This window comes from Acipenser ruthenus, chromosome 15, assembly GCF_902713425.1.
Source record: "Acipenser ruthenus chromosome 15, fAciRut3.2 maternal haplotype, whole genome shotgun sequence".
Classification (NCBI taxonomy): Eukaryota; Metazoa; Chordata; class Actinopteri; order Acipenseriformes; family Acipenseridae; genus Acipenser; species Acipenser ruthenus.
In genome coordinates, this window is record NC_081203.1 from 29192917 (window position 1) to 29206619 (window position 13703).

General features: G+C 35.4%; 1 protein-coding gene across 40 annotated transcripts in view; it reads right to left on the reverse strand.

Annotated features, from left to right (window-relative positions):
* The window catches only part of LOC117421848 (neurexin-3), a 295839-nt gene that overhangs the window by 202701 nt on the left and 79435 nt on the right, over positions 1-13703 (reverse strand). For all 40 annotated transcript variants that reach the window (XM_058987789.1, XM_058987774.1, XM_058987795.1 and 37 more), the window contains one exon: positions 1050-1488. In XM_058987789.1, the coding sequence (XP_058843772.1) occupies positions 1050-1488 (439 nt within the window). The remainder of the gene's footprint in view (positions 1-1049; positions 1489-13703) is intronic.

The following is a 13703-nucleotide window of genomic DNA, read 5'->3' on the forward strand; positions in this document are numbered from 1 at the left end:
CAGGCCTTTCGCTAAGTGGGTAAGACTTGCAGACTGTGCTGTTGTCGGTTCGTGTGGTCCACGGTTCGCACCCAGCCTCTGTCTTGTTACACAATACAGTCTTATGATCCACAAAAGCACAGCTGTGTCAAGTTGAGAATTAGTCAAGATGTTTAGCCTCTGCATTAAAATGGATTTATACTCTGTCAAAAACCAGGTATCCCCCATTTACAGTAATTATCATAGTTTTACAGCTCTCAGTAGGTTTGACAGAAGCTGTACAGGAGTGCATAATAATTCAGTAGTGTCTTGCAGTACATTGCTGTTTATCTCAAGTAATAACATAATAAATTGCTTTGCTTTAATTTAACTTGTGGGCAAACTACCTGCCTTTAGTTGATGAAATACGATTTAATCAAAATGCAGCACATTGCTTAATCAACCATAATAAAAATACCTATTTTGACAAAACAACAGATTGCTGTAGAACAACCTTGCATATTTCTAGGTTAAATCTAATTTTATCTTTAATGCCTTTCTCAATAGAAAAAAAACAGCTCCCTATTTTCCAGTTGCTATCAGTTTATATGCTTTATAAGTATGTTAGCGCAGAAATAATGGCAACATTGAATTGGAATTTGATTTTAAATGCAATAATATAAAATACAATTGTACACATGGCATTCTATTACAAGTCATCTGGTTGGCAAAAAAAAAATCACATCTCTCCACTATTTAAATGGTCTTGATCTTCAAAAGCTGTGAAACCAGTATGATTACTTGGTAATGCCGGTATAAATAGTTTGAAATCAAATATCATTCATTTTGTAAACACAATTGTATTGGTGGCAATAGGGTAGAGTAGTTTTTCAGAAAGTGTGTGTTATGGAATACTGGTGGGATTATTAAAACACTAAACAGTTTCTTTAGAAAATGAAAAGCATAAAAAAATAATAAATCAACAGACATTATTTGTTTATAAAGGGGTTGTTTCTATGGTAAAATGGACATTTGTAGAAGACTAGACATGTAAGTAATTGATAGAGTGAAAACGTGATAAAAGACTGTACCTGATCTTCCATCACGCTGTATATCCACATGATACCAATCTCCATCGTTCACCTTTTTCTGGGTGGCTTTAACCTTGATTGTGCCAGATCCCATGTCCAATAGCAAATACAGACTGCCGTCCAGTAGCTCCACGGCAAAGAAGTCGACCTTAGTGTTCTTCTGACTTCTGGAATCTTTCCTGTCCTGGGGTTTCCCATGAGTAAACAGAATAAGCCCGTTTGGCTCTGATGTGCGGAAGTCGAAGGAGATCGAGCCCATCCTTTTGGTGTTCCATTTGGGGAGGCTGATGAACGCTTCCGGGGTCTCAAACGATATGGGGTCCAGGGTGGCTACATTCTCGCACTTAAACGCCACATCTCCTTGAATCTTCATTTTGGGGTCTCCGATCCTGGCCAGGCGCGACAGCTCCAATCTGATATCATTGTTTTTATAAACAACCTGTCAACCAGAAGGATTTCAGTGAAGACAAGGTCATGCTTTATTAAATAAATCTATCACCTGTCCATCCCAAGTTTGTCTTGGCTGGCACTTTTAGGTAACTGATCATGAGAACAGTTACTGTGCTCAGTACTAAATGTCAGAACAAGGACAGTTAATTCCACCATAATGTAAACAGTATCAATGTTCTGCCTTCTATCAAAGCTGGGATAAAACAGCATGAAGAGACTGGTAAACGTCTTTCAGTAAACTGTCACATGAATTCAGGTCTGTTTGCCCTGATAGCTATGCTAATAACAAGGCAAAACATTGTATTATTTTGCAATAGCAGCAAGCAACATGAGACCTGTCATTTTTATTTATTTATTTTAATTAGTTTTCACACTATTTGATAGAGACATACAGCTATGGCCAAAAGTTTTGCATCACCTAGAATTTCAGGATTGAAACAAAATAAAAATCAATTATAATAAAAAAGAACATCATTTTGATATTTCATTTAACATCCTGCAATCAAAGAAAATACAATGTGATATCGCAAAAGTACCGGAAGCCATAATAGTAGTACAGTATTTCATGTTAGATTATGAAATGTCACATTTTTCCATTTGTGTTCATTTTTTTGGTTAAGTATATGGAAAACTACAAAGCAGTATGTAATTAAATATGCTAACGTAACATTATGAAGCAAAATTAGTTAATTCTATAGCGTGATGCAAAACTTTTGACCATAGCTGTATGTTTGGATGGCAATTCATTCCCATGTTGCAGTGAAAGTTATATTCTTACAAAAGCTATGGAATGTAAATTCCATGAATATGACTGTCTGGCATTAAAGGCACACTGTTCTCTTTAAATGTAATGCTATTTCAGTGAGTAGCTGTCAACCTCCAGCTGATTTTCCTCTTTTAGTGTCCAGATAATCCTAAAATACGTGAAGATAAATCACCCTAGCTTACCTGAAGAGGTTGTTCTGGATTGAATAAATGCATCTAATTCTATCAATTCTTGAGTAGAGATGATGCTGTGAAATCAGGGGTGGTATGCATGCCTAAACAGAAGATTGAACTGCCTCGCTCACTACAACTTCCATTATGTACTCCCCTTGTCGTTTAAAGATCACTTTGTAGGCTTAATTCATTTTTACAGGGATGGCTATTTTAAGCTTAAAATACTAACACAACATTCTCAAGGGCCTTTTTTCAGGTATTAATGACTCCTTCACTTTATTAATAGAAGAAGATGCAGTGCTCTGTTTAAGTGCAATGTATTGATCCACTTATTGTACAATGCATGTTCATTTGTTAATAAATAAGATCTAAACATACTGAAAAAGTACTCTAATCCATCCAAAGCTAATTGTTTAAGATATCAGTGTCTCCACTACCCAAGTTGGCTTGGTGTAAGGAACTGACACATTTTAAGCTATTATTCATTAAAAAAAAAACTGATACACAAGATACGCCTTCCAAAATAATTTCTACTTGGTTTCATTATCTACTTGATATTTTAAAGCAATCTGTAACCACAGTATATTGTGTATACTATCTGCACATAGGTAACAGACAATTAAATGTCCCTACTGTACTTCTAGTATTATTTTTGATTGACACAATGGATACCACTCTTACAAGAGAAAATGGAATATGTATAATTTTCTGCCTGTATTTGATTAAAAGGGAGATGAAAAAACAAACAAACATATACAGTGATGGGGAGAAGAAAAAAAAAAAACCTTGAGAACAAATGTATCTTGATGAATTCAACAAGACAGAAACTTCCCTTTGGAGGTCTTCCGGGACATTTAAGAAATACTGCTCAAATTGACATATAAAAAATAAACACACACACACACACACACACACACACACACACACACCTAGGCTACTCCCATTCTTGTATGAGAGCTATTTTCGGATTATGGAACTGTATCTTTGGTTGACCTGCTCAGGAGAACACAACCTTCTGCATGCAGGATTATAAAATGAGTTGTTTTGCTCGAAGAAAAAAAAAAACAAAACTTCATGTGTAAATCTCTCCACTGAGACACTATTGAGCAAACCAAAGAACAGCTCTTTGAACTTGGAAATATTCCCAAGACTAATACCTGCAACAGATTACACAGTTTCAATTGATCTATGCATATGGACTGGGGCGTCTTGTCCTATTTAGCCTTTGACTTCCCAAGTGATGTGGAACAGCACACTTAAATTCAGAGTAACTTTTTTTTTTTTGTAGATCAAGTGAAAAGGTCATTTATTTTCATGACTAAGTTTTGGCTTCTATATTTATAGAAGACAGAAGGGGGTTGTCTAGACAATGACAATCACGTGTTACATTCTCAGAGGGCTTTATCAGTTGATTACCCTGCTTACTTTCTTCATTCCATGTTATTTTTACTCGGATCTCTCAGTTTCTCTGCCCTACTTTGTCATACAGTGCCTTTCTTAAACTCTCATCTCTGTCTGCTCCCTTCCTCCCTTCTTGCTCACATTTTCAAGCAGTCTGTAGGACACTGCATTCAGTGACAGCAGCTCATTACCATGGGAATGGAAAAGTCAGATGACAAGCATTGGACTGGCAGCATCAAAGTCTGTTTCTAAAAAAAAAAACAGGTTGATGCAGTTGGTGAACATATTATTGTATATCAAGTCAAAAAGTTTCTATTTATATGTTTCACAATAGAAGGACAGCTGACATTAATTAAGCAGTTCCTGTAGCCTAAATTACAGTAGAAATGTGTACATCAGAGTTGTGTCAACTTAACTGTAAACGTACTACAGAAGCAGTTGGAACACTCCATTTTCTGAAGTTACATTGTTTGCAGTTACTATTAAGTAAAGAACCGACTTGTTGACAGCATAAGGCATAAGGTGTACTGTGTGCAATAAACTGTAATCTTGTAAATATTGCACATCGCTTGATTACAGCTGGTAATCAGACAATGAGGATTATTTTTTATTACAATACTGTTCCTGTTTACTCATGTACTGATGTTACAGCACTTGATGGCTTTTTCATTATCTAAATCAAGCTGTCCGCAGCATATTACTGGTATCACCGAGGCTAGGCAGAAGTGTTCCTGACACAGATTCATACTTTGCAATGTATTCACTATGTGCTATTATCATTTTGAGCCCTCACGTTTTACATAATGCCACATACTGTATTGTGCTGTAGTGATGAGCCCAAACCTTCAGCTATTGAATTATATCTTTCTGACCCAGACACATAATTTTAATAAGATTGATTTTTATATTTATTTCAATATATATCAATTTAACTTTCTACATGTTTAGAAATGTCTGCCAGTTTGTTATTGTTATATTGTGTGGTATAGGGGGTATACACCAGGAACAATGGGAATTGCCTTGTGTTTCCCTGTCAGGCTTATTAAATATAGAGCCAATATATAATGAGATTGAAGTAGTTTTAAAGTACAGCTTTTGTTGGTGTAACATGTTAGGAGCTTGTGTAAAATAAACTTCCAAGTATAAAACTGTTAATCTTTTCACACACTTCCAAAACTATATGCAATTTAAATCTGTACATTTGAAATTTCTATCCCTCAACCCCAGCATAAAGAGGAGATTTCCCAATTTATAAATCCTTTCCTTCCACACAGTAAAGCATAGTTTTCAATCAGTAAAACTTTGCTCTGGTGTAGCTTCACTGGTTGGCTGTTGACACATGCATTAATCATTTCTAGCCGTCTGCTACACCTATAAATCTTTGCCTACAGGCCCCCTCACCACTTTCAAGGAATTAATGACTTCTGGGTCAAACACTATAAAACTTGGAAATTGTTACAGATTATTCACTTGTCAATTGGGTTGAAGGTTTTTCTGCTAATATTTGCATTAAAACTAGGATACAGGATATGCATTTCTTACCATACAAACTAGACAACTGAGAAGAAAGTGCCTTGCACAGTATGGCTTCAAAAACACTGCATTTGTATAGCTCAGCACAGTGGATTGCCTTAAAGAACCATGCTTTACTATTTAGAGAACCATTAAGGGGGCAGTTAAGCATGTCTTTCACTTCTTTTCAATTATTTAACGGGAAAGTATAATGCAATCTCTATCTACTCATCCTGTAGTTCCTTTTATTTGTGTGGCTTGTGCCTTTTTTTCACTTGTATACATGTATACCTATTTTTAGTAGTACAACTGTGTATCTAATCTAGACAATGTGGCTAAGTATGGCCACATTAGAAAAGTACTATTAATTATGTATTCATTTTTACTTTTCTTGCTCAAGCTATTACGCCTAAGGTACAAGTAAAGTGAATGTTGCTTGGCAAAATATTGAAACATTTACTGCTACATGTTATACTATCAAAGCTACTGACATCTTTGTTTCCAAACTGCATGTATATATTTGTGTATATAATTAAAAATGATAGCAAACACTGTAAAAATGTATCGGTAAAAAAAACATATGATGTTATTTGTAGCTATATAGAATATAATTAAAGTAATAAGTCACAACAGGGTATAGATTGTTCTGAAATGTTGCAATCTCAAAAACTAATCTTAATCAATGTTTTGTTTCTTTTTTTTTGCTGTTTTTTTTAAGTCTCGGATTGACTACAAAAGTGGCAGCAGGAAGATGCGTCCAGTCCTTGATTGATTTATTTGTCATTTGACATCATGCTGAAAATAGCATATATTACGCAGATATTCTCCTAGAATTAGCAAAAGGGTGCATGTTATACTCTGAAAATGCCAGCTCTGGTTTTATTTGTTTTAAACAAATGTATGTTAATCGCCAGTATTTCTTCTCAAACCCACTTTCACTTGAAGGAACGGTGTTGTCTTGAAATTTTGTAATTTGATCCAATAAAAAATAACATCATTATTCAATCAATAATGCAATAAACCAAAAGTATTTTGCTTTCATAACTTATTTTATCATTAGTTTGTAAATTATGAACAAAAAAGCTAATGCCATTTACATTATATTTATTTATTTATTTGATTGTATTGTATAATGTATTGTATAATTTCTTTGCTTCTTCTCTACTGCGCAATATTGTCAAAAACATGGCAAAACCTGCAAATAGATTTAGTTAATTCTTGTGTGCATACTTTATAAGGTTGCAAACATGAACTTTTCAATTAAAAATGTCTGCATGTATAACATTAACCAAATATGTTTTATTAAGATAGGGGCGATTAAGATACTCTGCATGCAAAGCCAACCTAAAAGCCACAGATGTTTCTTCACCATTCCAGATTTTTATTCCAACATAGCTCTAAAAATTATCTTTTGACTGTGCTGATCCAAATGGATCAACTGGAACAAGTGCAGGCTTACCCATCTGTCAGATCTCTGTGACAGTGTTACGCACGATTCACTTAATGATATGAGAGACACTGATCCCCACAGATAAACTCAGTGAGCTATGGATTGATTCCTCATAAAAAAATCCTACATGGCTTAGTAGGGCAGCCCCTATGTTTAGCCAGTATTACACAAGATGGATCCTGACATATTTCAGTAATGCAGTATTATGGAAAGTGTACAATATGCTGTGATGTTGTCGAACTGTGGAAAGAGCTGGGTCTGTAATAATTAGCAGGGCTGGTCATCGGGGATAGCAAGTTAAAGGAAGCTCAGATTAATGCTCTCAATGCAGCAGCTATAATGGAATAACCAGACTACTACCTAGAGAATAGATTTGATATTCCTTTTAGTTTTTCAAAGTAACATATGAGTCCATGTGAGTCTCTAAGCATCTTCACAAAGGAACTGTTGAGATCTGAAACATATTGGAGAGCAGCATCATACTTCAGCTAGGCTACCATGAAAGATGTAAAGCATTTGTGGGTTTAGTTAATGTTACCAGTTTAGAATAACCCCAAAAAATAATAAATACAAGTGGCAGATGTACTGTAGCTTACACAGCACCAAATGCTGATGTGCTTTGAAACAAGCAGCATTCTATACTATGTTTGTAGTCTTATTCAGCAGTGCTCAAAGAATATGCATCCAAAAACATTTAAGGTTGGCCTCACTCACAGTTATGACTGTGAAAATCCAAACTGAGCTGCACAATTCTCCGTGAAAATAATTTGAACAAGTACTGTAAAATGAGTCTAACTTTGCTGTGTTAAAATAATGTTTATAATAGCGTAATCGTAAAAGCAAAGTTATAGCCCCAGTCTGTACTCCATATTAGTTTAAATAGGCCCAAAAGGTTCTTTCTCCATCTTCTTCTCCACATCACATCACACGTATTTTCATTCAATGGTAATTGCCATGCAACCAATCCAAAGCTATCTAATACCCTGTTATGATTTTTGGGATTTAAATTTTGCAGCTGTTTAGATCACTAAAATAGTTTTGAATCTCTTATCAGCACATACCTCATTGGTGTTTTTTGTCCTTAAAAATATGTAAAATCGCTAGGAGAGTGCTATTTTAACAATTTAAACTTGGACTAAATGTGCCTGTATTGAGATACATTTAATAGACCCAATGTACAGTATATACCAGGATTTTATTGTAGCTACAGTAATATATTAGACTATGCTAATATTATGGCATTGTTCATTTCTTGGCAGCCTAGGAATGCCAGGCAGACATTTTCTTGTAGCATTAGTACATTTAAAAAGCAAAGGCATGTTTGATGCTTGTGCTGAGTATGTATAACTTGTTTTTAAATTTTACCAACAAAAAAATGTGTATTATATAATATTCTGCACAAGCATACAGTATAATGTTTATAGGTCATGTTATTGGTGTTCAGATATAAAATACTAGTAACACACTACCCTCTCTACACAATCACATCTCCAATGTCATTTCAACTGACTTCATTGCAGTAGGTTAAAGTTGCCACTGGGTGGTACACTTTGCAAACCTCAGATACTGTGTGACACTGCTACTGTAGTACCCTGTACATTGCAGTTTGTAAATATTGTAAGTATTGTGTGGTTTTGGCAGTCATGGGGTTGAAAGCAGTCAATAGTATTTATTTTAGAACTGACAGCAGCAGGTATCTGTGCTCTTTAACCCTGCACCAAGATAGCTTGGCTTACATTGGGTGTTTATTTGTTTAAATGTATTATTAAATAAAAGTGTGCTATTGTAACAAGATGGAGACTGGGTGCGAACCAGTGACCCAGCACACTGCAAGCGAGCATCTTAACCACAATGCAAATGAGCCAGGCTCACTTGCATTTGTGGTTTTAGAGTTTTAAACCTCAGCTCAGGGTACAACATTTGAAATGGCAGTGTATCACACTTAACTGCATTCTTCTGCCTCCTGCCTCTGCTATTCCTGCCTTTACCCAGCCTTGGCCACAATGTCACCCTCCCATGTAAGTGCTGTGTTATTCTGTTTTTAAAATGTATAAAAACTGATTATGTCATAATGACCTAATCACTTCCTAATGAGAACATAGCCAATCAAGAGAGAGGACAATGGCTAGGGGTTGGTGATGTGCTTGGGTGACTTGTGACCCTGTGCCCACCTCCCACCCCCTAAGACAACCTTCTGATATACTATGGTTAATTGTTTGATTGATTTAGGATTGATATAGAGCCATTATTATGCCAACAGTAATTGTTTCAACACTGCAGACCTGTAAAGAACCCTATGAAAAATGATTTAGCTGAAAAATGCAGACTAGTAGGACATGAGCCTATATAATATAATATATCATTTTTGTTTGAGAATAAAAACAGACACATGTAAAACACTGAAACTATTTAATTAAATATTGTCGTTTTTTTTTTTTACGAAGTTTACCAACTGGGGTAAGCCACATTTGAGCATTTTACAGTACTGTTGAATCAAATTGGATTGCATCAACCTCCCATCTGTGGTTAATCTGTGATTGCCTCTTAATATGGTTGATGCAGTCCAGGTATATTCTCTGCTGCTGTAGAATGCATTAAAAATGGCTTGAAGTCGAAAAAATGTATGTATCACTAGATGCTGAAAGAGTTCAAGTGAAAATGAGCATTCCCTGGGCTTCTTTCTGTACCTACCTCCTGGCAAACTATTTTATTTGAGAACGCATTCAGTACTGTGAAATGCCTGTAGTGGTGTATTTTCTGTATGCAATACAAGCATTTTGTATTTTATGAATATAATAAAATGAAGAAATAAGTAATTGTGGTGAATATCCTTCTAGTTTTGTTGTATATGGTGCTTATTTATAGTGGTTTCAGTGTTGAATGCTGCATATGTACAGTCTGGCATGTGCTTTTGGCTTCTTAATCAATCTTCATCTTAATAAATAGAGAATAGACAGAGCCACCGAGGGACAGTTGTGTCTTTATTCACAAATTGATTATATTTGCCTTGCCCACAAAGCGCCATCGTGTTTTCTGTTTATCCCATGGGTAAATACCATTTACAACAGATTGAATTAAGTAATGTATGTGTGTTTCTGCCGTTACTACAAAAACACTGTAGTTGTGTGACTCGGATAGTCTTCTTGGAATTTAAATTAAAAGAAATACAGTCTGTCAAAAGCCATATTTTCTCCTCACAATCACCCCATTCTTACTTACTTTCATTCTGGGTAGAATATTGGTATGCTGCATAATAACTGAATAGCAGTCTTGATTTTTGTGGTGCCCGAAAAAAAAAAAACATATTGACTCAAGTAGACATTTGGTCATCTGTGTGCTTAGAAAAATTAACATAATAGCTATTACAACTAAGTGAGTTTTAATAGTTTGATACGTTTTTATTTTATTTTATTTTATTTATTTATGTCTTTTTAAATTTGTATTTATGTATTTATTCTAAGAAATCCAAATATATGAAATCTGGGCTCACCACTGCCTATTCTGTATGTAGCTATTTTCAAACCGACCATTAGTATCATTATTTATTTAGCAGCAACTAAACTCTAAAGATCCAGCATTTCCAAAATTCAATCCAGTAAGTTAGAGAAAGCAATACCTTATTGCAGTAATCTTTCACCTGTGGGATCTGTTTCATAACAACAAATAAGCATGAACAAGAAACTACAACTAAAAGCTTCCTGCCTGTCAAAGCAATTCATTAATTGCTGGTAAAATTAGCAGAGGGAGGTTGATAAGGTCCAATTAAGATGCAGCTTCGAAGGCAGCCCCCAGAAGTACCTACGGTGCACATAACAAATGAACTAGGGACATGTGTGGTAGGAGAAGAGGTTAAGGGGGTGATAGAGAAGCAAAAAATATTAACTGGTCAAGTTGAGTTAAAAAAGTTGAGTTTGACTTCCTTCATGATTGGTTTGGTACCAATAAATAAAGAGGTAAAAAATGAATAGCAAAAATGTGTGCTACTGGCCATAGCAATTTGAAGAACAGCTACACAGTTTTCAGAAAGCAGATGGAGTGAGGGGATTTTTCTTTTAAACGGAATTGCTATGGTGGAATGCCCTTGTTTAACTGGAAGCTGTCATTATTTTTGTACGAGCCCCTGATGCTGATGATTGCTGTGTACCGTGCAATACAAGTGCAATGGGTGGGGGTTAAAGTGTCACCAATATAAATCCACACATGTCTGCCTGAACAGCAAATAATGTAAATTATAGCTGTTGTCATAACTAGCAGAATATTAAAAGGTAGGTCACAGCATAGCAGCAGTGACCTTGAGAGGGACCAAGGACAGCCAGTTAGACAGCTGGTTAGTGAAATCTCCATTTTAAAGATCCAGAAAGTACAGATGGGGCAGAGGGGGATTAAATCACACTTCCAACCATTACTGGGTTACAACGTCGGGACAGGAAGATGCAGGGACTGAACAATGTGGGAGGATAATGAATCATTTCCTGGTCATATCAGCCAGAATGCTAAAAAATAGAACTCTGACAGCATTCCGTATGGGATTTCATGCCAAGCTACCCGCCCATCTGCAGCAGCAGGGAATTAGACTGAAACAACTGAACCCAGAGTGGAGGCGAGCTGACACTGCAGCACGTCTTGCCAGGCAGCAGTGTTGCTTTGGGCAAGGGATGATATCACTGGTGTCAGGTAGGTGTAGTGGGAAGCTGCCAGGTATCAGACATAACTAGAAAAGCCAACTGTGCAACCTAAGGATACTTTGTGAGTGGGTGTAAACTTTCTACTACTGTAGACTACAAGAGACATGAATGCCAAACACCACAATGGCCATTTCAAATATTCTATTGTAGTAGTACAACTGTTTCTCCAATTACAAAGATATATCTATCTATTATATATACAAGAGTATTTTGGCAAAACTGGGCCCTATTCACCAATTTACTCATTACTTATTTAAATAAACTATATACTGCTTACACACTTAGTATTAACTGTAGCATGTTTCTAGATCATGTTTTTAATAATTAATTTCTACATTATTTAGTTAATATATTAAAAAAAACATAACATAAAGCAACCATGCCCCTTTTAATCACGCCCCTCCCCAACCTTTTTTTTTTTAATTGGACCCCTCCCCACGGCCACACTAGCAATAATTATAAATCACACATCAGAATTCAACCAATCACAGTAAATTATTTGCCAAACTTCCAGTACATCTTATCCTGTGTACTGATGTCATCTTCCAATGTTCAAACATCAAAAGAAAAAAAAACACACACACACACACATACCTGGTACCTTTTGTAAAGGGACTTTGTACGCTAAAAAATGTCTTCACACTCATAAAATGGTTCTTAGCAAACCAACCATCCAATGCATACCTCACTTAATTGTTGAAATTTGTGGAGTTGGGACGTGTTGTGCACTCAAAAAACTCTTCTATATGTTATAAGACATGACCACTGATGATGTGAAGCAAAATCTTCTTACATTTTATTTGCTTAAAAACATTGTAATTCAAACATAACAAACAAAAAGCATGTGTTTCAACACATAGTGTGTCTCTATCAGGTGTAGCTATACAACAGCTATACAACAGTGTTGTATAGCTACACCTATTTTTTTATTTTATTTTTAAAAATTGTGTGTTCAAATTTTGCAAACTGCAGGGAGTGTGCATTGCCTCTGAATTACAATTTTGAAAGTAGTCAAGTCTTGATAAAAAACATAAAATTAAAAGGTATTCAAAACTGCATCACAGGTACAGTACATCAGCAGTATTGAGTATGGAGCATCGAGTATTGAGCACCGATCTCCAGGCTCAGAAACCAACGATCTGTGTGCTATGCCAAGAAAAGTCAGGCTCCTTATACAGAGCAGGTAGACACAACTCCAAATCATTCAACTCAGAAGTCAGATGCACAGCTTACATGTTTAGTTAAACAACGCAGAATTGTGAACACAATTAGAAATGGCTTCTCAAAACTGAAAACCATTAATGATGACTACGTAAAACTATATAAAATTACTCCAGGCAACCGAGCTTTAGGTGATACAAGAGCTTCAGATGAAGCCTTTACAAATGGGAAATGTGTTGCTTAATTGGAATTTAGTGTTTTTACAATAGCATCATGATCCTTTAATGTTTATAGATGTTTCTTCCAATAAGTGATCAATGCATTGAATCAGCTGCTCTTAAAATGTAAGCAATTATAAAACATTATCACCAGTACTAGTCAGAATTGTGCCAAATGATTCTACAGCTATTCTTATTAGGAAGCGTATAACCATCTCATTGACAATAAGAAAAACTATGCAACAATACGTTCCAGAAAAGGTCTAGGAACAATTGAATTGCCTAATTCTAACTAAAAGAAAGATCAGCCAGTTTTGATATCTGTAACATTACTTCATCATTATTGTGGGGCCTGAAGGTGGTGATTTCTAAAATGTGTATAATTAACAGCATTAGCAAGGCTTTTATGGCATCTTGCCAGCTGAGGATTTCAACGGCCATAATAAAATTTTAAGTTAATTTCTAATTGATTGCATAACATAATAGATATAATGCTGTATTTAAAAAAATGGAATAAAAAGGAAACCCTGCTAGACAATAAATGCATTTTAGAAGGTCTGTAACAAAGGTTCGGAACACATTACCGAAGGATGGTTCGAACCTTCAATGGTACTAATTTGCATAATTTACTGGTGACATCACCAGAGCTACTAGATTGAAAATCCTATTATTTTACAGGTAATCCATATAAATGGAGTGAAACATTTGGATGTAGTTTAAAAATACAGTAACACTGATTTTATAATTGAAATAAAAAAATAAAAAAACACATTGTTTATGTACACATAATTGACGCTGCTTGCGATATACAGTATACAGTAAGCTTGCATTGCAGCAG